The sequence below is a fragment of the Myotis nattereri genome (genome assembly GCF_964212035.1).
Source record: "Myotis nattereri genome assembly, chromosome: 16".
NCBI lineage: Eukaryota > Metazoa > Chordata > Mammalia > Chiroptera > Vespertilionidae > Myotis > Myotis nattereri.
Genome location: NC_138091.1, coordinates 4,028,917 through 4,056,462, shown reverse-complemented (window position 1 = coordinate 4,056,462; position 27,546 = coordinate 4,028,917). Strand labels below are relative to the sequence as shown.

General features: G+C 62.1%; 2 protein-coding genes across 2 annotated transcripts in view; one reads left to right on the top strand and one right to left on the bottom strand.

Moving 5' to 3' along the window:
- The first annotated feature begins 2,504 nt into the window (after positions 1-2,504).
- GRAP (GRB2 related adaptor protein) lies at positions 2,505-27,193 on the top strand. Its single transcript, XM_081108817.1, has 5 exons — positions 2,505-2,675; positions 9,785-9,882; positions 14,150-14,272; positions 24,134-24,302; positions 26,034-27,193. The coding sequence occupies exons 1-5, from the start codon at positions 2,598-2,600 to the stop codon at positions 26,217-26,219; spliced, it is 654 nt and encodes a 217-aa protein (XP_080964943.1). The 5' UTR covers positions 2,505-2,597; the 3' UTR covers positions 26,220-27,193.
- Positions 27,194-27,546, bottom strand: part of SLC5A10 (solute carrier family 5 member 10) — a 76,692-nt gene continuing 76,339 nt past the window's right edge. Inside the window, exon 15 of the mRNA XM_081108816.1 lies at positions 27,194-27,462. Within this exon, the coding sequence (XP_080964942.1) occupies positions 27,365-27,462 (98 nt within the window). The 3' untranslated portion in view covers positions 27,194-27,364. The remainder of the gene's footprint in view (positions 27,463-27,546) is intronic.

Genomic DNA, 27,546 nt, shown 5'->3' with positions numbered 1-27,546 from the left:
GATATGCTCCCAGCTGCCAGCCCTGATGGCCCTCATTCTAGGCGCCAGCATCCAGCCTCAGTTTTGGTGCCTGAACCCCTCAAGGGTCCTATTTGCAGGGTCCTGCTTTGTCTCAGAATTGGGCTGATTGCCCTCCAACAAAGATTTGCTGCTCACACCCCGCTCCCCCCACGGCTCTGTTTTTGTTAATCCGCACCTGAGGATATTTTTTCCATTGATTTTTATTTTATTATTTTAAATATATTTTTATTGATTTCAGAGAGGAAGGGAGAGGCAGAGAGAAATAGAAACATCAATGATGAGAGAGAATCATTGGTCAGCTGCCTCCTGCATACCCCACACGGGAGATCAAGTCCACAACCAGGCCACGTGCCCTGACCAGGAATCGAACTGTGACCTCCTGGTTCATAGGTTGACTCTCAACCACTGAGCCACACCAGCTGGGCTCCATTGATTTTTAGAGAAGGGAGGGAGGGAGGGAGGGAAGGAGAGAGAGAAACATCAATTGATTGCCTCCCACACGTATCCTGACTGGGGTCGGGGATTGAACATGCAACCCAGGTATGTGCCCTTCACTGGGATTTGAACCCAAGGTCCTTTGTGCCCGGGCTGACGCTCTAACCACTGAGCAACATGGGTCAGGACCCCCACACAGCTCTCTTGACCCGCTTGGCAAAAAGCAGCCCAGGCTGAGGCCATGTGGCACAGCGGCTAGGCAGAGGCCTGGGCTCAGATAGGCCTGGATTTGAACTCCAGTCCTGCCACTCACCAGTCATAGGCCCTTGAGAGAGCTACTCACCCATTCATGCATGGCTTGGCCCAGAATAAGCACTTTGACAAACAGAATAAACCGGCCACCTGGTCCACAAGCCCCGGAGGACAGGTGCTCACCCTCGGGAAGGGAGCCTGCCACACTTTTGCCTCCAGGCGCCTTAGATTTGGAGGGAAGTGGATCCCAACCCCTCCCCCAACTGTACCATTCTGAGGCTTTGAAACCTCAGCTGACACTGAGCCGGAAAGAGCCCCATTATCACATCCTGTCACTCTGGGGTCTGGGGCGGGCGGAAGACAGGGAGGGGCTGGGAGGAGAGGCGCGCAGTGGCTCCAGGATGGGCCGAGCCAAAGCCTGGCACTCCCCTCCTGGGCAGCTCCACCTGCCTGGCCATCTTAGTGTCCCAGTTATGGCCACGGAACTCCCTTCCAGCTGCCTCCTTGTCATTTTGACAAGTTCCCATTGTCCCCTGAGCACTTCCTAACTTCCAGGCTCACCCAGGACCCTCCTGCCGCAGCCCTGGAACCAGCCATCTCGCCAAAGAGATGGAGCGTGGTCTTCTTAGTGGAGGACGGTGTCTAGAAACCAGGATGAAGCCGGTGCGGATGCGCTTCTTACTGTGGAGGTGACATTGCTTCTAGACCAGTGATGGCGGGCCTATGACACACGTGTCAGAGGCGACACGCGAACTCATTTTTTTGGTTGATTTTTCTTTGTTAAATGGCATTTAAATATATAAAATAAATATCAAAAATATAAGTCTTTGTTTTACTATGGTTGCAAATATCAAAAAATTTCTATATGTGACACGGCACCACAGTTAAGGTTTTTCAAAATGCTGACACGCTGAGCTCGAAAGGTTCGCCGCCACTGCTCTAGAGCGTCTCTGCAGACAAAGCTAGAGGGGCGGGGGGAGGGGGAGAATATATATACACACACACTCACATATATACCTGTGTCCACTCAGTTAACACACACGCATTATATATACAGGTGTCCGCTCAATTAATATAAATATACTCATTTTATAGGTAAACTCATTCTGTCTATTATACAGGGTATCCTCCAAAAATGTATACACACTTTAGCAGCTGGTAGCTCAATTTTGAAAATGCAATGTATTTTAGTAAACACTGCCTTTATCATTATCCAAAGTGCCTGGCCGGTGTGCTCGGTGGTTGAGCATCGACCTGGAGGTCACAGTTCAATTCCGGGTCAGGGCAGGGCAGTGCCTGCGGTTGCGGGCTTGACCCATCATTGATGTGTCTGTCTTTCCCTCTCCCTTCTTCTCTTTGAAATCAATATATATATATATATATATATATATATATATATATTTAAAAATAGAGGGAAGGTGAGTAACAGTGAGTGTGGAGAGGTGAGAGGTGGCCATGGGGTGCAGTGGGGTCTGGAAGGGCCTCGAAAGCCAGGAAACGAGCCTGGGTCTCTGCAGTGGGCACGGGAGAATCATATGCAGGCAGACAGGTTGGCGAAGTCATGGGAGCGGTTGGCACCACAAGACACTTGCCTGAGCTGGCGGGTGGCATGCAGCATTCTCCGCTGGAGACCTCGGTTTATCCTCTGTGACCTGGGTACAGGGAGAGGGGCTCCCCCGGGCGTGCCTGTGCCTGGGGTCCCACCCCTCCTGGGTGACACGGCTCTGCTTCCTGTTTCTCCCTGTCAGGGGAGTTTCAGCCTCCGCTTCAAAAGAACAAACCCGCCCTCAAACAAAGGAAGACAGTCCTGACTGCCGAGGAAGCAGGAAGCCGCCGCCGCTCGCTCGCTCGCTCGCTCGCAGCCCGGCTGCTGGGACGGGGGCAGCAGGATGGAGTCCGTGGCCCTGTACAGTTTCCAGGCCACAGAGAGCGATGAACTGGCCTTCAACAAGGGGGACACGCTCAAGGTAGGGTGGTCAGAACGGGCCGAGTGGCCCCACATGGGACAGGGAGGCTAAGAACCAGGGTCCCAGGACAGTCCCCCCCCCCCAAAAAAGAGTCCATCCAGTCTTTGGGGGCCGGGCCCAGCTTCTCCAGCTGCCGGGACAAGCCATCTAGGAAGTGGGAGGTTGCGATCCCTCCTGTGGGGCCACGGTGAGGGTCCAAGGAGACATTCGCATGGTGTCTGGCAGGGGGTTCCCAGGGAAGAATCTGAGAAGACAGTTGCCAAGAGGAGAGGCGCGTGGGGTGGGGAAGGGAGCGAGGGGGAGCGGAGGAAGTCCTAGGGGAGTAATGAGTGCACGCTGGCCTGCGGGTGAAGAGCTGTGATTTCAGTGTTAAGACCAGCTCCCAGCGGCCGGGAGAAAAGGGGGGAGTCCTACCACTGCCGTCGCTTCTGGTCTGGGCCTTTGTAAGGAACGGCTTGCCTTCCAGGGCGGCCCGACAGGGGGTCTGTGGGATCTCTCTCTGGAAATGTCTTGGCTCCTCAGACTGCTCAGGGGCTGGGCTCAGGAGTGGCCAGGCCAGGAGTCAGCACCCAGGGGCCAGCGGCCATGCGCTGAGGAAGCCACGCCCCTCCCGGCCTGAGCCCCCCCGGCCCCCCGACCCCCGCCCCCAGCAGTGGCATTTGACTAGATGTCCCACCCTCTGAGCCCTGGGCCTACTCTTGGCCCAGAGCTTCAAGCACATCCTGGGCCACCCTGCGGCCACCCTGCTGTCGCCATCCCCGCTCAGCCGTGTGCCCGTGTCCCACCTCAGCTGCCCAGATGGGAGGCTGGGCGCCCCCCTCCCCGTTAACTAAGCTGAGGCACAGGGTGGTGACAGGACTTGCTCAGAATGAGGTCCAATTTGAACGTGTGTCCTTTGACTCTACTGTCTGTCCCTGAGGCTCAAGGACTGGTGGGAGGTTGATGCTTCGCAGAAGGAACCACGTCCCTTTAGGACCCACAACCCCTCCCTATGCCAGGATGCGGGTTCCTCGGTACACCGGCGCGGCTGGCTGGAGGCCCAGGGCGTGTGGCCCGATGGGGGCGAAGGCAGGCTGAGCTCAGGGCTGTCGAGGCCCTGTCGGTGAGGGCCACGGCGAGGCTGGCTTGCCCCCACCGCCCCCCTAAACCTAGAGGTGCGGAAAGAGGAATGGGGCTCAGGGTGAAAGGCCAGCAGTGGAGAGGGTGGAGCAGGGGTCCCCAAGGTGACTGTGACTTCCCCACTGCCCTGCCCCCCAGGTTCCGGTGCCCACCTTTCCTACCCCAAGATTAGTCATTTCCCACTAACCTTTGCTAAAGTGTTAGCCAATTCCTGGTGTATTTGCTTCTCTTAGAGGGACTGGCTGCTGAGGACGGAGTGAGCTCATGAGGGCAGGATCAGGGCCTGGCACACACACAGCAGGCTTCAGTAAGACAAGGGAAACGGCGAAGGAAGGAAGGAGGACGGAAGGGAGGGAGGGAAGGACTAAGTGTTAGCAGACACTGGGGTGCCTTCCAGTGGGACTTGCCCCCCCCCGCCCCCTGCCCCCCCCCCCCCCGCCGCCCCCATGGATGGATGCTGAGGAAGAGGCCTTTCAAGCTCAGAAAATGGTAAATGGTGGAGGAATGAAGGCAGGGGCCACCTTCCCCTTCGTTCACTCAGCAAACACTTGTTGAGCTGTTTGGTCCTGGTTTTATCTATATAATAAAAGCCTAGGCGACCCTTAAGGCGGAACGACCAGAACAACCAGTCACTATGACGCACACTGACCACCAGGGGGCAGATGCTCAACACAGGAGCTGCCCCCTGGTGAGTGCGCTCCCACAGGGGGAGCGCTGCTCAGCCCGAAGCTGGGCTCACGGCTAGTGAGCACAGCGGTGGTGGCGGGAGCCTCTCCTGCTGCCGCAGCAACTCTAAGGAGCAGTGAGCAGGTGGGCAGTAAGGAGCGAGGGGTCCCGGACTGCGAGAGGGTGCAGGCCGGGCTGAGGGGAACACCCCCCCCCCCCACCCAGTGCACGAATTTCATGCACTGGGCCTCTAGTTGAGATATAATTGTCTATAAGGTGTGGTTGTTCAAGCTGTGCAGCATGTGACTTGATAAACGCCTTTATATGAAACGTCGCCATGATGAGCTAGGCAGGTAAGGTTCATCGCCTCACCAGCAACACGTTTTTCCTCTTGAGGACTTTTAAGATCTACTCTCCTAGCAGCTTTCAAACATGCAACACAGTGATATTAGCTGTATCTCCATGCTGCACATTCCGTCCCATCACGTATTTATCTTAAACTGGAATGTGTACCTTTGACCCCTTCCCCCACTCCCCCCAACCCCACCCGCTGCCTCTGGCAACAAGCAGTGTGCTCTGTGTTAAGCTACCGAGCACCTGCTCCGTTCCAGGCATTGTTCTAAGTGTGGAGGCGCAGCAACAAGCACAGCAGAGCCCTTGCCCTCCTGGGCCTGCCAGTCCAGCGGCCGCTGGCCCAGGGGTTCTAGTGGGTTGGGGAGTGGACACAGGGAGAGGGCATGCACAGGGACCACGCTGTGAGAGGTGGCCCCTGAGTGAGGCCTGAAGGATGAGCAGGAGGCCGTCATGCAAGCAGCCAGGGCTCTGGCTGGGGAGTACTTGGTGCCAGGCCGGGAGGCAGGACCCTGTGCACATGTTCGAAGAGTTGAAAGGCAGGTCTGTGGCAGAAGACAGTGAGCGAGGAGGCCCAGTGAGCGTGGCAGCAGGCGGGAGGCAGGACTGAGGGTCGGGTCTCTGTGAGTGTGAGCTAAACTCATGAGGGGCCTCCTCGGCTACGTTTTAAAGATGACAGAGGGGCCCTGAAGGGCCCCGGGTTCAGGTCCAGGCAAGGGCAGGTACGGGGTGAGTGCGGGAGGCACCCGATCAGTGTGTCTCTCACATCCACGTGTCTCTTACTCTGTCTCTGAAAACCAATATTGATACGTTATTATTAACTGAGATCATATCCAGAGTTTGTGCATTCATTCTTATTTTTATAACACATTGTCTTTAAAATACTATTTATCTTGACTCCTGGGATGTTTGGAGCTCCTTTAATTTTCTCCTGAGGTGCCTCGCCCACCTCGCGGAGTCGGGCCGCTTTCTGTGACTATAAAAATGTGACTGTCCCGCGTCCTCTCCTGGGCGGCCCAGGGGTGAGCCTGGTGGTCCTTTCACAGCAGCGAGCAACGCTGGCCCTGGGACCTGGCCCTTTCACCCATCCAACCGGCTTCCGGAGCCCGGCGTGGACCAGGCCTGCACAGCAGTGCCCACCATCCCGCCCCCAGCCGCCGGGAGCCAGTGAGCAAATCTGAGCCCTGGTCTTAGAGAAAAACTCGGTGGCGGGCTGCCCGCTGGGACAAAGGGCCTCAAACACTCTCCCGGAGCGAAGACCCTCCTTGAGGGGCGGGCATTTCTGGGGGCACAGTGCCTGCTGCTCCTCGCTGGAGGAGGGTGTGGGTGTGGCTGCACCCCCATATCTCCAAGGATAACCTGGTCTCCGAGGCCCAGACTCGAGGAGCCTAGGGCTCTGTGGCATTTCCACGGGAAAGGCCAGGGCACCTGGGACCCAATACAGGCAACCCTGCCTGCTGCCCACAGCCATTCCCTGCAGCCACAGGCCCACACCCTCAGAACTGTCTCAGTTGCTCCCTATTCATCGAATATCCACCCACCTCAGGGCCTTTGCACCGGCTGGCTGCTCCCTCTGCCCTGCACACTGTCGCCCACATCTTTCTGTGTCCGGTTCCTGTGATCTGGGTCTCAGGGAGGTGTTTCTCGGCCACCCTGTCTGACCCTGTTGCAAGCCGCCCTGCCCCCAGCCAGGCGCCTCCAGCTGTGCCATCCTGTTGTTCCCAGACCACCTACTGCTACCTTCTTACCTCGTTGACTTGTTTCCTTCCTTTTAAAACATTTTTTCCTTTTTAGTGACTTTACTGGGGTGGCACTGTTTGACAAAATCACGCAAGTTTCAGGTCACAGCTTCACAGCACATCGTCTGCACATCATCTGTACTGTGTGTTCACCAGCCCAAGTCAAGTCCCGGTCCACCACCATTTATAGGCCCTCCGCCTCCTCCCCCTCCCCCACCCCCACCCTCACCCACGCTCACCTTCCTTTCTTATTACTACCTTTACCCACCAGAATGCAAGCTCCTTGTTCCCTGCTGTATTGCTAGAGCTTAGCACGGTGCCTGGCACACAGTAAATAGCAGATGAGCAGATAGCAGTCTCTCTGTCAGTAAAGGGAGAGCATGAGGGGAGCGAGATGGTGAGATCCCAGCCCAGGCAGGTAGCAGGTGCCCCGGGCACCGCAGTGGCCCGCACCCTGGGGGAGGCCCTGCGGGAGGCTCAGGGGAAAGCCAGCTCACCAGGCAGGAATCCCCACGTCTCTGAGGTCTAGGGCTTTTGAACCACAGTAACAGGAAGGATTCAGCGAATGTAAACAACAAGAACATTCTGGGTCCTCAGAATGAAGATAATAGGAAAGTAAAACAAGATAGCGACTGGATTAAATATATTACATTCACACGTCCGCGGGGCTTCGCGTTCACAAGACACGGCCACGGTCAGTACAGGCCACAGCCATCCCACTCCCCAGGTGATGAAACGGGCGGCGGGGAGAGGCGGGCAGGCAGCGGCCGGAGCCCAGGGCTCCAGGCATCTTCCTGGAATCTGGCTTTAATTTTCTAATAAATTGGAAGAATTGTTTTGTTTTGTTTTGTTTTCAGCAAAAGTTTTCCTGAGTCAGCCACCTGCTTCCGTCTGTGCCTGGGCTGCTGCCCCAGCCCCGGCTACAGGGCAGGAAGGAAGGACTCACAGCGCCTGGGCAGGCGAGGTGCCTGCCTGCTGGGTCAGGCTCGGGCTGGGCCCCGGGAAGGCCATCTCAGCTTCTCTTGGAAAATGCTTGTCTGAGTGGCTGCCTCTGGCAGCCCGCCCAGCCTCCGCTCTGGCAGTGCCCTTACTGCTCTCTACCCAGTATTTCCTCCAGCGATGTCCCCACTGGACCCAGCAACGCAGGGCCTGCTGCAGGACTAACAGGAGAGACGCCTCCCAGGCTCGGGTCCGAGACAAAGTGGGAGGTAGAGTGAGAGTAAAACCTGGCGAGCAGGGTCGCCCTTAAACCAGCTGAGCCGGACCCCAGGCCCGGAGTCCTGCCGCTGTGGGCCCCCCTCGCCCCTCACCCTCGCCCGGCTGCGGCCTGGCTCACTCCCCTCTCGGGGGCTGTTTCCCCATCTGTGCAGTGTGGTAGCCTTTGGTGATGCTGACCTCAGAGGGCTGTATGGAAATCAGGGTGATGCATGGAAAGCTTGCCCAGAGAAGGGAGGAGGAGCCCCACGCTTCATGCGGGGCTCTGCAGGCCTGGCCGCGGGTCCCACAGCCGCCTGACTGCTCACCCGCGGCGACTCCCACCGACTCCGCCGTTTCGGTTCCTCACAGCCACCTGCGGGGTGCAGGGCCCTTGTGCTGTGGGCGAGGAGCCCCTGACCAGAGCCGGCCAGGCCGCAGCCTCACCCAGCCCCGGGGTCTCCTTTCCCTGCTCCCAGGGCCTAAATGCCACCGCCTCCTGCTGAGTGGTCACCCCGAATCAGACTGTGAGGGCGGTGCAAGTGCAGACTTGAGGGGCCACCAGGCGCTGGGCCCGGGCTGGGGCTCCCTGACCCCCTGGGGACTCTGACCTGCCCCTGGGCTTCGTGCTGGGCGTGAGTGCTCTGGGACCCTGCGCTCGAGGCCCAGCCCAGGAGCCCAGGCTGCCGGGTCTGGGTGCCAGCGCCTGAGCCTAGCTGTAGCCCCACCAGGGACGCAGTGCCCTCCCGGGGACAGGCTGGCCAGGGCTGGGGGCACAGGACTGAGGAACCAGGGACGCGGTGCCCTCCTGGGGACAGGCTGGCCCGGGCTGGGGGTGCAGGACTGAGGAACCAGGGACGCGGTGCCCTCCTGGGGACAGGCTGGCTGGGGCTGGGGGTGCAGGACTGAGGAACCAGGGACGCGGTGCCCTCCTGGGGACAGGCTGGCCCGGGCTGGGGGCACAGGACTGAGGAACCAGGGACGCGGTGCCCTCCTGGGGACAGGCTGGCCCGGGCTGGGGGTGCAGGACTGAGGAACCAGGGACGCGGTGCCCTCCCGGGGACAGGCTGGCCCGGGCTGGGGGCACAGGACTGAGGAACCAGGGACGCGGTGCCCTCCTGGGGACAGGCTGGCCGGGCTGGGGGTGCAGGACTGAGGAACCAGGGACGCGGTGCCCTCCTGGGGACAGGCTGGCCGGGCTGGGGGCACAGGACTGAGGAACCAGGGACGCGGTGCCCTCCTGGGGACAGGCTGGCCCGGGCTGGGGGTGCAGGACTGAGGAACCAGGGACGCGGTGCCCTCCTGGGGACAGGCTGGCCGGGGCTGGGGGTGCAGGACTGAGGAACCAGGGACGCGGTGCCCTCCTGGGGACAGGCTGGCCCGGGCTGGGGGCACAGGACTGAGGAACCACGGACGCGGTGCCCTCCTGGGGACAGGCTGGCCCGGGCCGGGGCTGGGGGTGCAGGACTGAGGAACCAGGGACGCGGTGCCCTCCTGGGGACAGGCTGGCCGGGGCTGGGGGCACAGGACTGAGGAACCAGGGACGCGGTGCCCTCCTGGGGACAGGCTGGCCCGGGCTGGGGGCACAGGACTGAGGAACCAGGGACGCGGTGCCCTCCTGGGGACAGGCTGGCCCGGGCCGGGGCTGGGGGTGCAGGACTGAGGAACCAGGGACACGGTGCCCTCCTGGGGACAGGCTGGCCCGGGCCGGGGCTGGGGGTGCAGGACTGAGGAACCAGGGACACGGTGCCCTCCTGGGGACAGGCTGGCCGGGGCTGGGGGCGCAGGACTGAGGAACCAGGGACGCGGTGCCCTCCTGGGGACAGGCTGGCCCGGGCCGGGGCTGGGGGTGCAGGACTGAGGAACCAGGGACACGGTGCCCTCCTGGGGACAGGCTGGCCCGGGCTGGGGGTGCAGGACTGAGGAACCAGGCCTGACCCTGAGTGGCAGGCCCCTGTGGAATGCCCAGGGCTAACGGGTGACGCCAGGCGCTGAGCGGGGGCCTCGCCGGCGGGTGGCTGAGTGTCTCTCCTCCTGCAGATCCTGAACATGGAAGACGACCAGAACTGGTACAAGGCTGAGCTCCGGGGCGCCGAGGGGTTCATTCCCAAGAACTACATCCGAGTCAAGCCCCACCCGTGAGTTGTCATCGCCCCAGCCCTGCAGCTTCAGGGCACCCCCCACCCCCTGCAGCCGAATGTCCCCCCAGGCCCAGCCCTGAGAGGTGGGAGGGAGGGCGGCAGGGGAGGGCGGCGGGCGTGCCCGTTTGGGGCATACGGGAGAGAGAGTGGACATTGGCCAAGCAGAACCTGGATCAGGGCCGAAGGGGGCTTATGTGAGGCCCAGGTACCCCAGGGCCTGGGACCTGCTGGCCCAGGGAGCTCCTGGTCAGGCTCCCAGCAGGCGCCATCCAAAGCCGCGGCCTGAGCATGGCGGAGCAGGGCCCAGCCCAGAACAGGCCTCAGTGGCCGAGACTCTGGGAAGTCCAGCTGCTCACTCAGCCCTCCGCCCAGTACTAGCCGCGGCCCAGGGCCTCCCTGGGTGGCGTGGAGACATGCTGAGCTGCTGGGGCTGAGCAGCCCGCCCCGGGGAGACGGGACAGAAGCAGGTGGCCAGGCAGCGCTGAGCAGCCACCGAGGAGGCGTCTTGGAAGAGGTGCAGCGAGTGAGGCTTCCAGGGAGTCAGCCGAGTGGAAACAGAAAGCCGTTCTGGAGGGAGGCGCGGGGAAACTATGGGGGCGAGCCCGCGGGGGGAGCGGGGGCGCAATGACTGGCTGGGGGCGGCCGGAGGCCTGCGCCGGGGAGGGACTCAGTCAGCCGTGGAGGCCAGTGGCCCGGCCAGGCCGGCGGGTGGGAGGGAGGGCTGCAGGGCCAGGGTGGGGCCGGGAGTGTTTCCTCTTCCTCTGTCTCTGAGTTATTTCCAAAGCCGATGGGGCCTCCGGCTTCACACGCTGGGCCAGCCCCTCCAGCTGCAGCCCCCGGCTGACCCCAGGGCTGTCAATCTTCCTGTCAGTAAAGGGAGAGCCTGAGGGGAGAGACAGGGAGACCCCAGGGCAGGGCCAAGAGCAAGCTGCCCAGGCATCCGCGGGCAATGGAGGACAGGCAGGAGCGTGGCTGTGGGCTGGGGAGGTCTCCCGGTGGCAGCGGATCGATGGGGCAGACCCGACCCGAAGGCCACAGCTGCTGAGGAGCCCTGGGGGGTGGGGGGGGGTAGAGGCTGGCAAAGGTGTGGCCTGGGGCCAGGCCTGTCGGGCAAAGCTGGTGGTTGAGGCAAGCATGCACCAGCTGTTGGGGGCGTGGAGTGTTCCATGCAGTGACCCTGGGCTCAGCTCTGGCGCTTGTGTCTGGGACAGAGCAGGAAAGGGTTCAGCCACCCCGCCCCCTGCGACCCAACCAAGGCCGTGCCCAGTTTTGTCCTTGGCCAACCATAGCCTTGCCCTGGCCCCAAACGCGGTGGGGAAACTCCAGCTCAGGGCCTGACCCAGCCCCTCAGGCCCAGGGTGTGTGGAGGGCGGAGCGGGCCAGGTTCCCCTGAAGCCCTGTGCCTCCCCCAGGCCCACTGGTTCCCTGAGCACCCAGCGTCACCCCCCCCCCCCACCACCCTGCCCAGGGTTCCCAAGGAGAACTGCCCAGAGGAAGGGCATGCCCTGTGGGGCCCCGAAGTCAGAGCAGAAGTTTGCCAGGGAGGGCAGCAGGCAGCCCTACCCGAGAGATGGACAGGGGAGGAGGCACAGGGGAGGAGGGAGGCACAGGGGAGGAGGGAGGCACAAGGGGAGGAGGGAGGCACAGGGGAGGAGGGAGGCACAGGGGAGGAGGGAGGCACAGGGTGAGGGCTGGAGCCGGCCCATGGCAGCAGCAGCTGCAGGAAAAGCCGCGTGTGCAGCACAGACAGGCACAGAGGGGTCCAGTGGCTGTTCAGGTTACTCGGCTGGCAAGAGGCAGAGTGGGATTTGCAGCCGGTGCTGTGGGCCCGGGCTGTGCTCCCCAGGAAGGGCGGTGGGGGAGCCCTTAAGAGCAACTCGGGTTGAGGGAGAGCCCAAGGTCAGGGACCTACTGTGTAACCTCTCAGGGAATCCGTGACCTGCTCTGGGCTGTTTCCATATCAGTGAGAAGGGGGGCTAGGCTGGGTGCCCCGAGTGCAGGAGCTGGCGGTGGAGGGAGCAGGCTCTGGGCAGCCAGAAGAGAAGTGCTCGCTTCTGCCGCCCCAGGGAGGGGCCCGGGACCAGCCGCTCCCCCTGGTGGGACAGGCTGGCCTCCTTGAAGGTGCGGCTGCAGCACCCTTTGAGGGTGACAGCCGCCCACATGCTGACACCTCCTGTGGGGTTTTGTGGGTTCTTTGAAGACACCGGGCCCTCAGGAAACGCCCACGTGGAGCCCTGCGGGGGCCCTGCACCTGGGTCCCGCCGAGGCTTCTGGGAGAGGGGCTCCCTGCCTGGCCCCGAGCTGGCCACCATGGTCAGCTCAGCCTCTGGCGGGAGCTTTGTCCAGGACTCCCCAACGCCAGGGCCCCAGGCCCCCCACACGCAGCGACCACTTCCTGCCTCTGCCCCCGGGACGCCCACTGTCTGGGGCAGCACTTGGTCTGAGGTGTGGGCTCGGCGGAGGCCAGGCTTGGCTTGGGAGCGGGAAGTGGGTGGGCAGGAGCCGGCAGGGGGCGTGAGTGCCGCTGCGCACGCCCTGGGACGGGGCAGCCGGAGAGGCTCAGGTCCCAGGGCGGCAGGAAGGGCGGGGCTGGCTGTGGCTCCACCTGTGCCCAGGTCAGCGGGCGCCGCTGAGTGTTCCAGGGCTCAGCACCCGGGCCCAGTGTGCCAGGCGCCGGGGAGAGCCCGCGGGCACAACCTCAGTGTTTGCAAGCGTCGGGCACATGGGACACGCGTGGCACGTGGGGATGGGCAGGATGTGCCAGCCCTGCCGCGGCACCTGCCGCCGGCCTTGGTGGCCACGGTCCCACCGGGAGACTGGCTGCTCCGGCCTTCATTCCCACCGCTCCCCGAACAACGCGGGGCTGACACCTGGGCTCTCCGAGGGTGGGACCCAGGCAGGCAGGGGTGGGGTGGGGACGGGCACTGCCTGGCGCCCTGCGGCAGACGGACAGGACTGAACGAGAAGCTGGACCCCAGCCTTTTACTCCCAGGCCCTGGGGGCGGTGGGGACCTTGCAAGATTCTAAGCATTAATCAGGCACCTTCTGTATACCCAGTTCTGTTTGGTTAGCGGGCAAAGGGACTTGCACCTGTGAGAAAAAGTCCAGGTGGCCACAGTCTGGGCATCTGTGAAATGGGTATAGGGTGAGATCCTTCCTCATCAGATCAAAGCTGCTATTGTTTTTGTCATCATTTTTATTTTATTTTTTTCACTTTTAAGAATCTACTATCCAGCCCTAGCCAGTTTGGCTCAGTGGATAGAGCGTTGGCCTGTGGACTGAAGGATCCTGGGTTTGATTCCCAGTCAGGACACATGCCCAGGTTGCGGGCTCAATCCCAGTGTGGGGCATGCAGAAGGCAGCCGACCAATGATTCTCTCTCATCATTGATGTTTCTTTCTTTCTCTTCCTCTCCTTTCCTCTCTAAAATCAATAAAAAGATATATCTTATCTAATAAACAGGGAATATGCTAATTGATTGCCCCACCCTCAAAGATGGCAGCACCAACAATCACAAAATGGCCGGCAGGAGAGGGCAGTTAGGGGCGACCAGGCCAGCAGAGGAGGGCAGTTGGGGGCGATGAAGTCTGCAAGGGAGGGCAGTTGGGGCCCAGGCCTGCAGGGAGGGCAGCTAGGGGGACCGGGCCAGCAGGGGAGGGCAATTGGGGGCAATCAGGAAGGCAGGCAGGCGAGTGGTTGGGAGTCAGCAATTCTGGATTGTGAGAGGGATGTCTGACTGCTGGTTTAGGACAGTGGGATCGGGCCTAAACCAGCGGCCGGACATCCCCCAAGGGGTCCCAGATTGGAGAGGGTGCAGGCTGGGCTGAGGAACACCTCCCCCCGCCCAGTGCATGAATTTCGTGCACCGGGCCTCTAGTACATATATACAAAAGAATCTACCATCTAAAACGGAAAAGCTCAGCTGGAGTTAGCTGGGTTTGATGTCACTGAGGTTTGATATTTCTGTTTTCCTGATGATATGTGTTTTTCTGGCCTGGTGGGAAGGGATTGGGCCCGGGAGCCAGAAGGCTGGGATTGGTTCCCAGCTCCTGCCTGCCACGGCACGTAACCCACGTAACCTTGGGCTCGTTGCTTTGTCTCTCTGTGCCTCAGGTTCCTCATCTGTAAAATGGGTGCAATGAGATCTCCTGCATTTTGGGATTGCTGTGCGGATGAGTGATGTTGAGCACTGGGCGCAGAGAAGGCAGCTGTCCCCCCCCCCCTCCCCGCCCCCCACTGCCTTCACCATCCCCTCTCTCTGCAGGTGGTACTCCGGCAGGATTTCCCGGCAGCTGGCAGAAGAGATTCTGATGAAGCGGAACTACCTGGGAGCCTTCCTGATCCGGGAGAGCGAGAGCTCCCCAGGGGAATTCTCCATCTCTGTGAAGTGAGTCGTGACCTCCAAGGGGGCAGGGCGGGTGGGCAGGGAGGCAGCACCTGAGCTGTGTCCAAGCACCGAACAGGCTCACAGACGGAGGTGGCAGGAATGTCGTCCCTGGAGCGGAGCAGCCCCAGCAAATGCCTGGAAGCAGTGACCAGCTGGGGTTAGGGGAGGACACCCCCTCCAGGGCGTGGCCAGGGCAGGAAGGATGTGCTTGAAGAGCAGGCTCGGGCCTCCAGGGTCATCCTGGGGGTCTGGACATTATTCTATGACTAGTAAGGGCCAAAGATTTGTCACCAGGGAGGAGGAAGGTGCCGGTGGCTTGTGTGGTGGGAGCGACTAGGGACAGGAGACACCCCGGCACTGGGGCAGGCCTTCAGGACGTACTGCGACAGGGTCCTGCTGTTCCTGGGGGGACCTGACCTGGAGCAGATCCACCTAGGGCCGGCCGGAGTGCGTGGTTCTTGACTTGGTGCAGGGAAGACGTCACACCACGAGTCCAGGTGACTTTGAGAGGATGTTTATTAAAGCTGGGGCAGTGCAACAAGGAAGGGGCTGGGGTAGAAGCAGCAGGAGAGCCTGGGTGGGGTGCTCTGGTTCACTAAGAAGTCAGAGAAAGGGGCCTTGGAGACAGGATCAGATCAGAGGGTGAGCCTGGCACGAGCTGCCGCTGCCCATTGCTCCCCTGGTGGGGACCCCGTGGAGTGTAGGAGGTGCCCTCCTGCAGGGGGTAGAGGGGAAGGGAAAGGCATGGGCGCTCCTGGGAGGGAGAGTGCAGGCTGGGTCCCTCCTGGAGGGTTTAAAGGCTGGGCATTTAGGAGAGGTCCCAAGGGAAGTCTCAACAGAATACTCATCAGCTTTCCAGGGGTGTCCCTTCAGGGTCGGGGGCTCCACTGGTTGGTGCGCGCCAGGGCAGGGGGGCGTTGGTCATTGCAGCTGGTCCTGGTGCCACCCACCTGGATTCGCTGCTCTTCTGGGCCTGGAGCTGAAATACACGGAGGCCTCGCTGTGATCTCTAGGGAGGAGACGCGGTGTCTGCTGTAAAGTGCTGGGCCAGTTTGCTCAGCTCTCGGCCTCATTTTCCTCAATTCGCTTGCCAAGGAATTTTTCTAGCTTCTTACTATCCTGCCTCTTAACTCTATGGGGACATAGTTGAGAGGGCGGACTCTGGAGCCAGGCTGCTGGGGTTCAGATTCTGGCTCTGCCACTTCCTGGCTGTGTCACCTTGGGCAAGTCACTCACCCTCTCTGTGCTTGGTTCCTCGCACGTACAGTGAGTTATTGCAAGGATGAACTAAGTCAGTATAGTGAGAGCATTTAGAATAGTGCCTGGCATGCAGGCAAGATGGCTGCAGAGGAGTGTCTGGCTTTGCAACAAGCAGCTCCTCAGGCAGGGGTGGCAGCCAGTCCCAAGGCCACATGGGGAGACGGGGGTCCAGGCTGGAAGTTGGGAGCAGGCGCAGGAGTGGGGTGGCAGGGTCAGGCCCTGGTGGGTCTCTGTCCTTCCTATTGCCAGTGTCTGTGTGAGAAGGGGAGTCCCCCCCCCCCACTTTCCCCCTTTAGTCCTCCAGGCTGGTCAAACAATTAAAATGGCACGAGACAGACTAAGTGGAGAAAATAATCAAATTTAGCCACATGTGCACAGACGGGGGCTCCGTAAGAAGGTGGCACCTGGAGTCAGACGGGGCGTTCAGGCGTGCTGCCATCCTGAGCTAAAGAGAAAGGAAGGCTGAGGGTGGGGCCTCACAGGGAGGGGGCAGCTCACGGGGAGAGGGAAACCCACACGCTGACGCTGACGCTGGGGAGGAAATGTCCGCCGGGCCGTGGCTGCCAATGGCCCGGGAGGCGCTGTCACAGGCCTCGCTGCGTCTCCGTCACCCCTCACGTGACACCAGTTCCCTAGCGATCCCGCTGCCGGGCGTGGCCCCCTCTCAGCTCTTTCGGCAAAGGGGACGTCAGAAGTCCCCGAGTCTTCTGTTTTTTTAAAGATGACACTCACGTCCCAAAGGGGCACATTGGAGGTGGCAGCCTCGGCTCCCTCCCCCTGAGCCAGTGGGGGGGGGCCCAGTCGCTGAGCCACAGGCAGAGCCAGCTGCCCTGGGCCTGGGCTGCCCCTCAGTCGGGGAGACAGGACAGACGCAGGTGGACACGGGCGGCCTCTCTGAGAGGCGGCATCTGAGCAAAAACCTGAACCGGGAGAGGGGGCTGCGCAGGCCCCAGGCAGGGGGACCCCGAGGAGGCTGTGGGACAGAGGGAGCCCCGCACAGAGGCCCTGGGGGGCAAAGGGCTTGGACGCGGGGAGCCCCCAGGAGGCGGTGTGAGGAGAGAGGGAGCCGGGGCAGGGGCAGCCAGGGAGATGGCCGCGGAGCCCGCCCAGGAGGCTGGGTTGGTCTCCGATAGGAGCCTGGGGAGGACTGGGCAGGAGGGGATACTAGCTCCTCGGCTGCTGTGAGAGAAGCGGAGAACAGGGGCGAGTGAGGAGCGGGGCTGGGGGGGCTGGGGGGGCTGGGGGGGCTGAGGGGGCTGAGGGGGGCTGAGGGGGGCGCTGCTCTGGAGAGCTGGGCACGCAGCCCGTGCCCGCTTTTCCCACTCCCCTGCCCGGGGCAGGCTGGCCACCCTGAGGACAGGAATGGCTCTCACTCTCTCTGGGCTTCCATGTCCCCGTGTTAGAAACGGAGGTGCTGTAAGTGGGGGGACTGAGTGCTTGGCCGACTCCCCCTCAGGATGGCTGCGGGCCGCTGGGGGACTGTCTCACCTCCCACTCCCTAGCACCCCCCCCCCACAATACCCCCCCCCTGCTTCCTCCCCCTCAGCGGGAGCAGAAATGGCAGTGCCGTGCTGGCTGCCCAGGTGGTCTCCTGCGCATGGCGCCGCCCCGGCCTTCGAATGGCTCCTGGTTTAGCTCCAAAGCCCAAGGTCACCCAGCAAAGCAGGGTCACAGGGAAGTCACCTGAGCAGCAGGAGGTGGTGCCCTCCCAACCCTCACTCCTCTCCACTCTCCCTCCTCCGCTAACAAATCAGGTGCCAAGCCTCCCTTTGTGCCTCCTGCGCTGCCCTCCTCTGGCTTCTCTCTGTAAATGCAGCCAAGCTGGTGCGGGCCGAGGTTCACACCCACATCTCAACCTGCTTACAGTGTGTGTCCACCAAGGAAGGGCAGGTCGGGGAGGAGTCAAACCCAAGGGGGAGGGGGCGGTGGTACCGCCTGGCCCAGGGTGTTCGTGATGAATGAACGGGGGCGGGGGGGGGGGGCGCATTCCACATGGTTGAGGAGGAGAGTATGTGCAAAGGCCGGAAGGTGACCCGGGAGGCGTGGGCCTGGAGAGCAAGTTGGACCGGGAGACATGGCAGCCGTAGGAGCCAGCACCAGTGTTGTCGGGGAAGGACCTAGGAGTGCCCCCAAGAGAAATCCTGGCATATGCCCCCAGCACCTCCCCAGGCATCTGGCCGAGACCCCCACGGTTAGAGCCACAGGAGCTGCCGCGGTGTCTCTGCCCTTGGTTTCGTCCAGCTGGGCCAGGGCTCCCAGGTCCCGCTCCCACTCGAGGCCCATCGCCTCTCACGGAGCCTTTCGGTGGTCCCTGGCGGACAGCGGGCAGCGGTCAGAGAAGAAAGCAGACTCAGAACCGATGTGGCTAGGAGTGTGGGCTTCGGGGCAAGAACCTCAGCTCTGATGCCGACGGCGGCATAACCCCTGCACGTTGCCCCGTGGGCCTGTCTCCGCCTCTGTAAACTGATCATCTGCGTACAGTGTGACGCCTGGCACATGGTCAGTGCTTCATAAACGCTGGTTCCAGCAACTGTCATCACAGGAGCCCGCTGAGGTCGCCCTGCGCTTCCTGGCCCTAGAGAGGGTGGTGGCGCGAGGTGGGGGCCCAGCGCTTGCCTGGCTTCGCTCAGGACCTGCTGGGCACCAGCAGATCCCGCTCTCTCTCCTGTGATGCCCTCATCTATTGCGAGGAGACAATGGCCGAAGGCCATCCGGAAGGTGATGGCTGCCGGCTCATGGGAGAGAGCATTTCCTCCCTCGCCGACTTGGCTCTAGGGGCCTCTCACCCCCCTGCATGCTACCTCCTGTTTGCGCCTGCTGAGCCCGTAAAGCTGTCAGAGTGGGTTTATGGGCCTCAGGAGCAGCAGTGGCCACGGCCGCTGGCCTTTACGAGTTTACAAAGGGCTGGGCTCTCCCCCTGCAGAAGCGCGTCGGAGCTGGCTGGGAGCCCGGCCTGTGCTGTGTGACTGCCGCACACTTCACTCCGGCTGCCGTGTCTCCTCTGTCGTAAACAAGAATTTGTTCCCAAGCGAGGGGTTTGCTTCCTCTTAGGCTAGAGGTGCCCTGGACTCAATGCACGGCCTGCTCCGCCCTCGGGTCCCTGAGCACCCTCGTGCACAGGCCTGGCCCGCGCTCGGGATTCAGGCACAAACCACAGAACAAAGCTTCCGTTCTTTGGGCTCTCGTCCCACTGGGATAAAAGGGACGATAAATGGTTAGCAAATTACACAGAATCCAGGAGGGCGATAAAGACCGATGGGAAAGTGAAGCAGGAATGTGGGGGGCATGGTTTTATACGTGCAAAGACCAGGAGGAATTGATCCTAGAAACAGTTTACAGGTAAAACAAGACAACAAACCAACAAACCAAAAAGCCCTGAAGCTCAGAGAGGTGCAGGAACTGCCCAAGAGCACAGAGCGAGTAGCCGAGCTGGTGCCCACTGGCCCTGTGCCCGCAGATTCGGTCTCCCCGGCCACCCCTTCCCCGAGACCCACACCCAGCCCAGGCCCGGGTGATGCCGCTCGCGTCTGCGGCGGTGCAGGCAGCCCCTCCCTGTTGGCGGATGGGAAGACTGAAGCTGCAGAAGGGCCAGGCCTAATGGAGACCACCCGGGAGCAGGCAGCGCCGGGTCCCTGCCAGGGCTGTCCTGTGACCCGACCCAGCCTGTTTCATCCTCCGGGCTGCCACTGTCACCTCTGCTGCCGCAGCCACCAAGCCAGAAAAACCCGCCAGGCAGGACTGGCTGCTTGCATCAGGCCTGACCTGCTCCTTGGGGCTTTCCCAACTGCCCCCCGCCCGGGTGGGTGGGTGTGGGGGTCACACACAGAGACAAATGCAGCCACAGCTGCTCAGAGAGGGATGCGCACAACGGAGACAGACGCCTGGCACCCGCGGGCCAGGACACGTGCACACGCGCCCCAGGCACCGCCCACCGTCCTGGACCAGCTCTGCGCCAGGCTCTGAGCCCCTCGGGCTGCCCTTCCCCTGCTGCTCGGGAGGGCTCAGCCCCCTCCAGTCCGGGGTCCTGGTTCCCAGAGGCGGTCGGTCCTCTGCATGCCCACAGCTCCCTGGACCGGGGGGAGGGAGCTCTGGAGAGCCCACAGAGGGCAGCCCCAGTGACGGCTTCTCAGGCCCCTTGAAGGATGGCTAAGGCCAAGGCCAGGCAGAAAAGAGGGGACAGGGTTCCTGGCGAGAGTCCGAGGTGAGGCCTGGGAGCCCGGGGACAGGCGGGCTGGGCGGGAGACGCCCAGGTGCGGAGTCCTTGGGTCAGCAGATGGACGTGGCCTGGCCGGGCCTCAGTCGGTATGGTCACTGTCAGGCCGGGACTGGCCCAGCAGGGCCCCTGGCTGCAGGCAGGCCCCTCTGGCCTGCTCTCCTCACAGGGACAGGACTCCGGGACGGGTGGAAGAAAGGATGAGACCTGCCCTTCACCGAGCACCACGCACTGAGGATTCTTGAATTCTCAGGTTGGAAGGTTCTAGAATTCCTGGGTCTCTTGCCCTTTCCCACATCTTATCTCCTGTTCTCCACTCCCTGACCCTCCTATATGCTCAGAGAATGTTTTTAAAATATTTTTATTGATTTTTTTCTTTAGAGAGAGAAAGAGGAAGTGAGAGGGAGGAGAGAGAGAGAGAGAGAGAGAGAGAGAGAGAGAGAGAGAGAGAGAAAACATCAATGATGAGAGAGAAGCATCAGTTGGCTGCCTCCTGCACACCCCCTACCATAGATTGCGCCTGCGACCCTGACCGGGAATCTAGCCGCAACCTTTCCGAGCCACACCGGCCGGGGCAAGAATGCTTTGTTTTGAGTAACTTTCCAGGTAACAGGATAACTTTCAAACACCAAAATGTTCAAAGTTGTGGCCATTGGAGGTTGAGATCTTTTCCACCCACCACACCCTCGTCTGCCCTCACCCGGAGAGGACCCCTGCGCCCAGCGCCTCCCGCACGCAGCTATGCAGCTCTGCCTCTGCCCAGCGCCTCAGGCCTGAGCCCAAGCCTCTTTCCCGGCTCCTCGCCGCCTGGCGCTGGCGTCTCACTCTGCTGCTTGGCTGACACTGCTCCGCGCACCATAGCCAAGCCCAGGGCCAGAGCCATCACGGAGAGGGGCAGGACGCCGGGAAGTCACCCGGCCGCTGCTCCAGGGAGGGTGTGGCCTCGGCAGCTGCAGGTCAGACAGGCAGGAGCCCTGTCCACGCGCCCCTCCCATCCCAGGGACGCGAACAGGTGTGCCCGCAGCCCACACGCGAGCGGCCTCGGCACCTGGAGCAGTGCTTGCCGATGGCCCACAGGTGGCCTTGTCTTGGGTTCGGGGCCATTGCTCGCCATGGTCAGAGCCTCAGCGTTTTGGCCTCAGTTCCGTGGTGAGAGGGACTCGCTCTGGGCTCTACACAAGCCTGGGGGCTGGGCCTGCGTCAGGGGCTGGGCGCCTGGAGGCTGGAGCCACAGCTCAGAGCACCTGGGGCTCCAGCCTGGGGCTGACAGGCCGTTGCCTGAGTCCAACAGCTCTCAGCGGGGCTGACCCTCGGGGACTGACCCCCCTTGGGCTATCTAGGTGGCTAGTGGGGGGCCTAGAAGCAGTTGGTTACAAGGCTGTGCAGGGGCCGCGGAGCCCACAGAGCCTGCCTCCAATGGGCTGAGCAGCTCCCAGAGGGTGGGCCCTTTCACCTGGGCCTTGACGAAGGAGTAGAGTTTGGCTGGAGAAGAATGTGGAGGGACTAGAATGTACAGAGGCCTGGAGGTGTGTGTACAGGTGGAGAGGGAGGTGCTGCGTAGTTTGGACCCTTGACTTGGGCAGGTCGGGGATCCCACTCTGCCCTCTGCCCCCCACACTACGGGGGCTTCATCGTAAATCTCAAACCTAACACAGCAGCCACCAGGGTGCCGGGGAGGCGAGCAGCAGGCAGGGTGGGCAGAGAGCGGGACCGACATGCGCTCCCGTTTGGCCTGAGCCCCGGTGTGGGCCACCTGGACAGACCCAGGCCGAGGGCTTCCCGGCTTGTCAGTGCGCTGTGTCCAAAATCGTTTAACAAAATTGAAATTTAGAACCTGAGGTGGTTTTTTCTTTTTATTATCGAGTTTCCAGACCGGTATTTAGTTCTCATTTAGTCGCAAACAAAATGATAACCTATCTCCCTCCCAGGGGCCACCCCTGCCCAGTGCACACACCTGGCCATGCCCAGAAGTCCCTGGGGGCCGCCCTGTGGGTGGCACCTGCACAGCCAGGAGTCCCAGGTCCCCCGTGCACTGTGGGGGGTGCCTCAGCGCCCCCTCCATGTTGCAGGGGGGGACCCGAGGCCCAGAGCAGTGAGCTGGGTGTAAGCCAGTGGAGCTGGGTGTGGAGGAGGGAGGGGGCCCCGCTTGGCCTAGCAGAGAGGACGCGCCTCCTGGGGCCAGAGCCCAGGTACGACGTGGAGGAGTAGCTCTGGACGTGGAATGACAAGATCTGGGACATGATTGCCGCAGTGGGACCAGCATCATTGCTGCTGTTGGACAGTGATGACCAGTCGGGGACACTTTACAGTGACACGTAGGCGCCCAGATGTGGCCGGGCTCTGGCCAGGTGCTGGCTGCACGCAGGGCCTTGGTTCCCCAACAGTAAACAGGGCCCGATTCGCTCCTCCCCACCGTGCAGACCTGGCCACCTGCAGCAGGGAGGAGAAGCGCGGTGGCTCGCTCCCGCCATCCTGACCCACCTGGCATCTCCCCTGGCCTCCACCGGCATGTCCTGTCCTGGCCTGAAATATGCAGCGAGTGGGAAGGCCCTGGGCAGGTCCCTCGGGTCAGGCCAGGCAGAGCAGGCTCCACCCCTCAGGCCAGTTGGGAGAGGTAGGTGGTCTCCTCACTGAGCAAGAAGGCGTGTGAGAGGATGGGGTGGCCGGGCTTGGGCTGAGGGGCTGGGCAAGGGCAGGGGGGTGAGAAGGGGCCGCTGATTGCACCAGAGATTATAGAAGGAAAGAGCCGGACATCCAGTTAGAGCCTAGTATTGAGTCTCCAGTGTTAAGAGTTTGTCCCAAGGGCAATGGGGAGTCATAGGAGGTTCTTTCTTTTTATTATTAAACTACAGGCCTGGTGCACAGATTTGTGCACCGGTGGGGTCCCTCGGCCTAGCCTGCAGGGATTGGGCTGAAACTGGCTCTCTAACATCCCCCGAGGGGTCCTGGATAGCGAGGGTGGTTCTCAGGTTCTCGGCAGCTCCTGCGTTGAGTGTCTGCCCCCTGGTGGTCATTGTGCGTCATAGCTACCGGTCTGGTGGTCGGAGGGTCACTTAGCTTTTTATAAATATAGACTAGAGGCCCAATGCATGAAAGCCATGCGAGAGTAGGCCTTCCTTCCCCTGGCTGCCGGCACCAGCTTCCTTCCGGCACCCGGGACCCAGGCTTCCCTCGCAGAGGGAGGCTCTGCCCACCCGCCACCCATGGCAGCCCACCGGTGGGTGGCCTGGGCCTCCCTCTTTGGGGTGATCGTGGAGCCCCCCGATTGATTGCCCCGCTGGCCAGTGGCCTGAGCCTCCCTCTGCGGGGTGATCATGGGCAATGGCCGGGCCCCCGACCAGTCACATCGCACCCTCCTTGGCTGGCCTGGTGCCAGTGGGTGTCATAGCGTGGTCCCGGATGGTTGTCTGGATGGTCGTCCCACTGTTCGGCCGTCCGGTCGATTTGCATGTTATGCTTTTGTTATATAGGATTGATTGGGGCGACATTAGTCAACATGAACATATAGGTTTTAGGTGCAGGTTTCTATGTTACAGAGATCTGTATATTGCACCGTGTGCCCACCACCCAAAGTCAAATCTGCTGTCTGCATGCTCGTGTATTCCACAGAAGGTCCTCGAGGTGGGTGTGGTGGGAAGGACAGAAGCATCCAACGTGCCTAGGCGCCCCTCCCACCCACAGGCATAGGCCTGAGTCAGGGCGGCCGGAGGATTTGCTCCTCAAGTGACTGCAAGAGCCGGGAGGGGACGCAGCGGGAGGAGCAGGGAAGGCTGAGGGGGGTGTTAAAGAGAGGAAATGGCCCTAGTGACCCGAGGGTGCGCAGTGGTTAGAGCGCCGGAGCACGGGTTTGATTCCAGTCAAGAGCATGTACCTCGGTTGCACGCTCCATCTCCAGCCCAGGTCGGGGTGCATTCTGGAGGCAACCAATCGATGTGTCTCTCTCACATCGATGTTTCTGTCACTAGCCCTCCCTCCCACTCTCTCTTAAAATCCACAGAACAGCTATCCCCAGGTGAGGATTAACAGAGAGAGGAAATGCACTCAGAGAAACCTCCTCGTGTTGCCATGAGCCAGTCGGTGTTTCCTGAGCACTGAACCGAGGGAGGAGGCGTTGTGAGGAAACTGAGGTTCAGAGAGTGATTTGCCTAAAGTCGCACCGCAAGGAAGTGCCTGGCCCAGGGTCCACCCCTCAGCGGCCAGGGGTGCTCACGAGGTCTCACCTGGAGCCTGGGCGGGAGGCCGGACTGTCCGCCCTCCTGCCCTTCTGAGCCCAGGTCTCACCAGGAAAGAGAAAGCCTGGCCCCAGGGCGAGAAGGGGAGACCAGGGCTGGGCTGGAGGGGTCCCTGGCCGTGGGCCCATCCCAGTGACCATGGGTCCTCCCCTCCAGCTACGGCGACCAGGTGCAGCACTTCAAGGTGCTGCGTGAGGCCTCGGGCAAGTACTTCCTGTGGGAGGAGAAGTTCAACTCCCTCAACGAGCTGGTCGACTTCTACCGCACCACCACCATCGCCAAGAAGCGCCAGGTCTTCCTGCGGGATGAGGAGCCCCCACTCCAGGTAGGTGGGCAAGGCCGGGCGGGCGCCCTGCTGTGTGCAGGGGCCACGACACCTGCCGGGGCCGGCCCGCCAGCTCCCCGCGTGGGAGGGGGTCCGGCCATGTTGTGAGGTTCTATGCTGGTGTCGCTGCAGGGAAATAAGCAAGGCTGGGAAGGAGAGGGGGAGAAAAGGAAGGAACCAACTGGCTATTCCCTGGGGCAAACCGTCGGGCTTGTTGTCAGTAGTGCATGGCACGCAGTAGGTGCTCAATAAATGTTGAATGGCTGAAGGTACTGACACCTACTGAGCCTTCTGAGTGCCACGTACTGGACTGGGCTCTGCACGGGAGCTTCACTGTCCCCGTCGTGCAGGTGAGGCAGCTGAGGAAGGAGAGTGATGTGACGCACCCCAGGCCACCAGCCGGCAGCTCAGTCCTGCTTCCTGCCCCAGAGGCGCTGGCCTTGGGTGGGGTGTGGGCAGCCTGGGCGAGGTCCTGGCCAGACACGGTGTGTGTGGGAGAGGTTGGCCACCCCGTGTCCTCGCAAGAACAGCAATTTGCCAGCCAGCCTTTCATCAGGGCTCGGGGGCCAGCTCTCATTAGGATGACGACACCTGCTAATGGGGTTATTATTCCCGATGTGCTCTTTTCCTTGGCAGGGGGGGTCGGCCAGGCAGGACCCTGAGACAGCCCGGGCTCTGCAGAGGGAGGAGGCTGAGGGAGGCTGAGGGAGGCCCGCCCAGCCTCTCCCTGGGCCGCAGTGTCCCCGCTGTCCCATAGGATGTGCCCTGGGATCTGATATTCCAGGGCGTCAGCAGTGCCTCAGACACGCCCCCTATACCCCCCGGGCCCCCTGTTCCACCGGGAGGCTCCGCCTCCGCAGCCTGACCTGGGTCAGATCAGCCGTGAGCCTCCTCTGGCCTCTGTACCCCAGACCTTCATCCCTCCCCCTCGCTGCCTGAGCCAGCTCTGACCCTGAAGAGTGTGAGGGAGCCAGCATGGAACTGGGGGCCCATTGTGAGCTCCCCACACCCACCACTTCCCTGGGCCCAGCCCTGGGATCGCCTCCCCTGTGGGGAGATTCCAGAGCTGGCTCGGTCTCTCGGGACCCAGGCCGCCTCCTCCTTCCTGGGCAGAGAACTGCTAATTACAGCCGGTGCCCGATCCTATCTCCTGCTCCTCAGAGCCGGTGCTGGGAGGAGGTGTCCTGTGTCGGGCTGAGAGCTCTGGTCCAGCGCCATCCGAAGGTGGGGAAACTGAGTCCCACAAGGGCAGGGACTTAACCAAGGTCACTTTGGGGCACAGCTAGGACTGGAAGCCAGGCCCGAGAGCTGGGCAGCTCCAAGCGTCGCCTTCGCTCCAGAGCCTGGCTAAGGGCAGCAGCAGTGAACTGTGGTGGCCACACGTCACGCCACGGTCTGTGTCAGCCCTGGTGGTCTCGGGGCCTGGAACCAGTTATCACGGCCGTTGCACAGCCAGGGGACTGAGGCCCCGAACAGGCAGGGCCTGAACCACAGCCCCTCACTGCGGCCGGGACCCAGTCCCAGCAGAGCCCAGGACAGCGCGGGCTCTCAGGAGAGGCAGTGTCTGTGTGGCGGCCATTGAGGGGGGGAGGGGGGCAGCAGGAGGCCCATGCGGGTGGGTGCCATCACCTTGACCTCAATTCTGCCTCGAAAACACTGCCCTTCCCAACCGGCGGCAAATCCCTTCTCTTCCGGCCTCTGAGGCCCCACTAACACCCGCTCCGCTTGCAGCCGCCGCGGGCCGGCTTCGCCCAGGCCCAGTTTGACTTCTCGGCCCAGGACCCCTCCCAGCTCAGCTTCCGCCGCGGTGACATCATCGAGGTCCTGGAGCACCTGGACCCGCACTGGTGGCGAGGCCGGTTCTGCGGGCAGGTGGGTTTCTTCCCCCGGAGCTACGTCCAGCCGGTGCACCTCTGACCGGAGCGGGGCTGGGGGTCGAGCCAGCAGACCATCTGTCCACAGGACGCTGAGGTCCAGAGAGAGACCATGGACACCCCTCCGGGCCCCCTGGGCTCGGCCCAGGCCTGGTAGGGACACGGCCTCTGACGGCCCAGCCCAGCCCTCTGCTCCACATGAACCGGGGCTGCCCCGTGCCCACAGCCAACACCAAGTGCAGTGCCCGCCGGGCAAGGGGCACTCCCGGGGCTCCCGCAGCCTCTTCCCACTGGTCACCAGCATTGGGACACCCTAGGGTGGGCTGACAGAGGCTCAGCACACTCCACCGTCAGTGGCCCCACCCACCGGGCCCGCCCGCCCCTCCCTCAAAAGGACCCTGAGGTGTCTGGCTATTGGGGAGGTGGTTTCGAGGGAAGGGAAGGCGAGGGCGCTGCCCACCTGATGGCCTGGGCTCACTGGACAGATCCAGGTGGAGATCAGCTTCTCCAGCCCCACCTGGGCCCCTGACACTGGGCGGTCAGGCCCTGAGGGCACCATGGAGAAGGCAAGGGGCAGCTGCTCCTCAAAATGGACAAGGCCTGGGGGGCGAGCCCTGGACGCAGCCACCGAGGAGGCTTGTTTCAGGCCCAGGCTCTGCCCAGACCCCGGGAGCCGGGAGGACCTGCGGGCCAGGGGAGCTGGGCCTGGGCTGGACTCTGAAGCCCAGCAGCATGGGGGGCAGTCTGGGGGAGGCCCAGTTTGAGAATGGAACGCACACCCAGCGGGGAGTCTGGGCACCTTTGGGAGCAGGAAGAGAGGGGAACTCGGAAGCAGCTGGAATGCCAGGCTGGGTGGGGGGCAGTGAGAAGGGGGGCCCTATGGCACTGGGAGCAGATGGGACAGTGGGGGGCTCTCCCTCCGCCCAGGGGGGCCTGGGGCCCTCCGGGCCCTGAGCTCTGGCGACTGCGCTGCTCCTGCCCTGGTCCCACGTACTCAAAATAAAGACAGTAACAGTGTAGGGATGTCCTCTGAAATCGCCTTTATCGCCCGTTATGACGGCCACTTTTGAAGTGTCACATTCTTTTCACCCATTCCCTCCCTAAGTTTTCAGGCTCCGCCTGGCTGGCCAGGCAGCCTCAGGGCTGGTGTCTTCATTAGGGAAAGGGGCGGCCTCAGGCCCGGCCACATCAGGCGAAGTAGGCGTAGAAGAAGATGTTGACGCACATGAGGAGGATAGCGTTGAGGCCACAGACCCGGGCCCAGAAAGCCTGTTTCCGGCTGCCAGCTGGCAGGGGTGGGAAGAAAGGGACGCTGAGGATCTCAGGGCCACCCCCAGGGCCCTGTTGCTCCGTAGCCCAGCCCCGGGGAT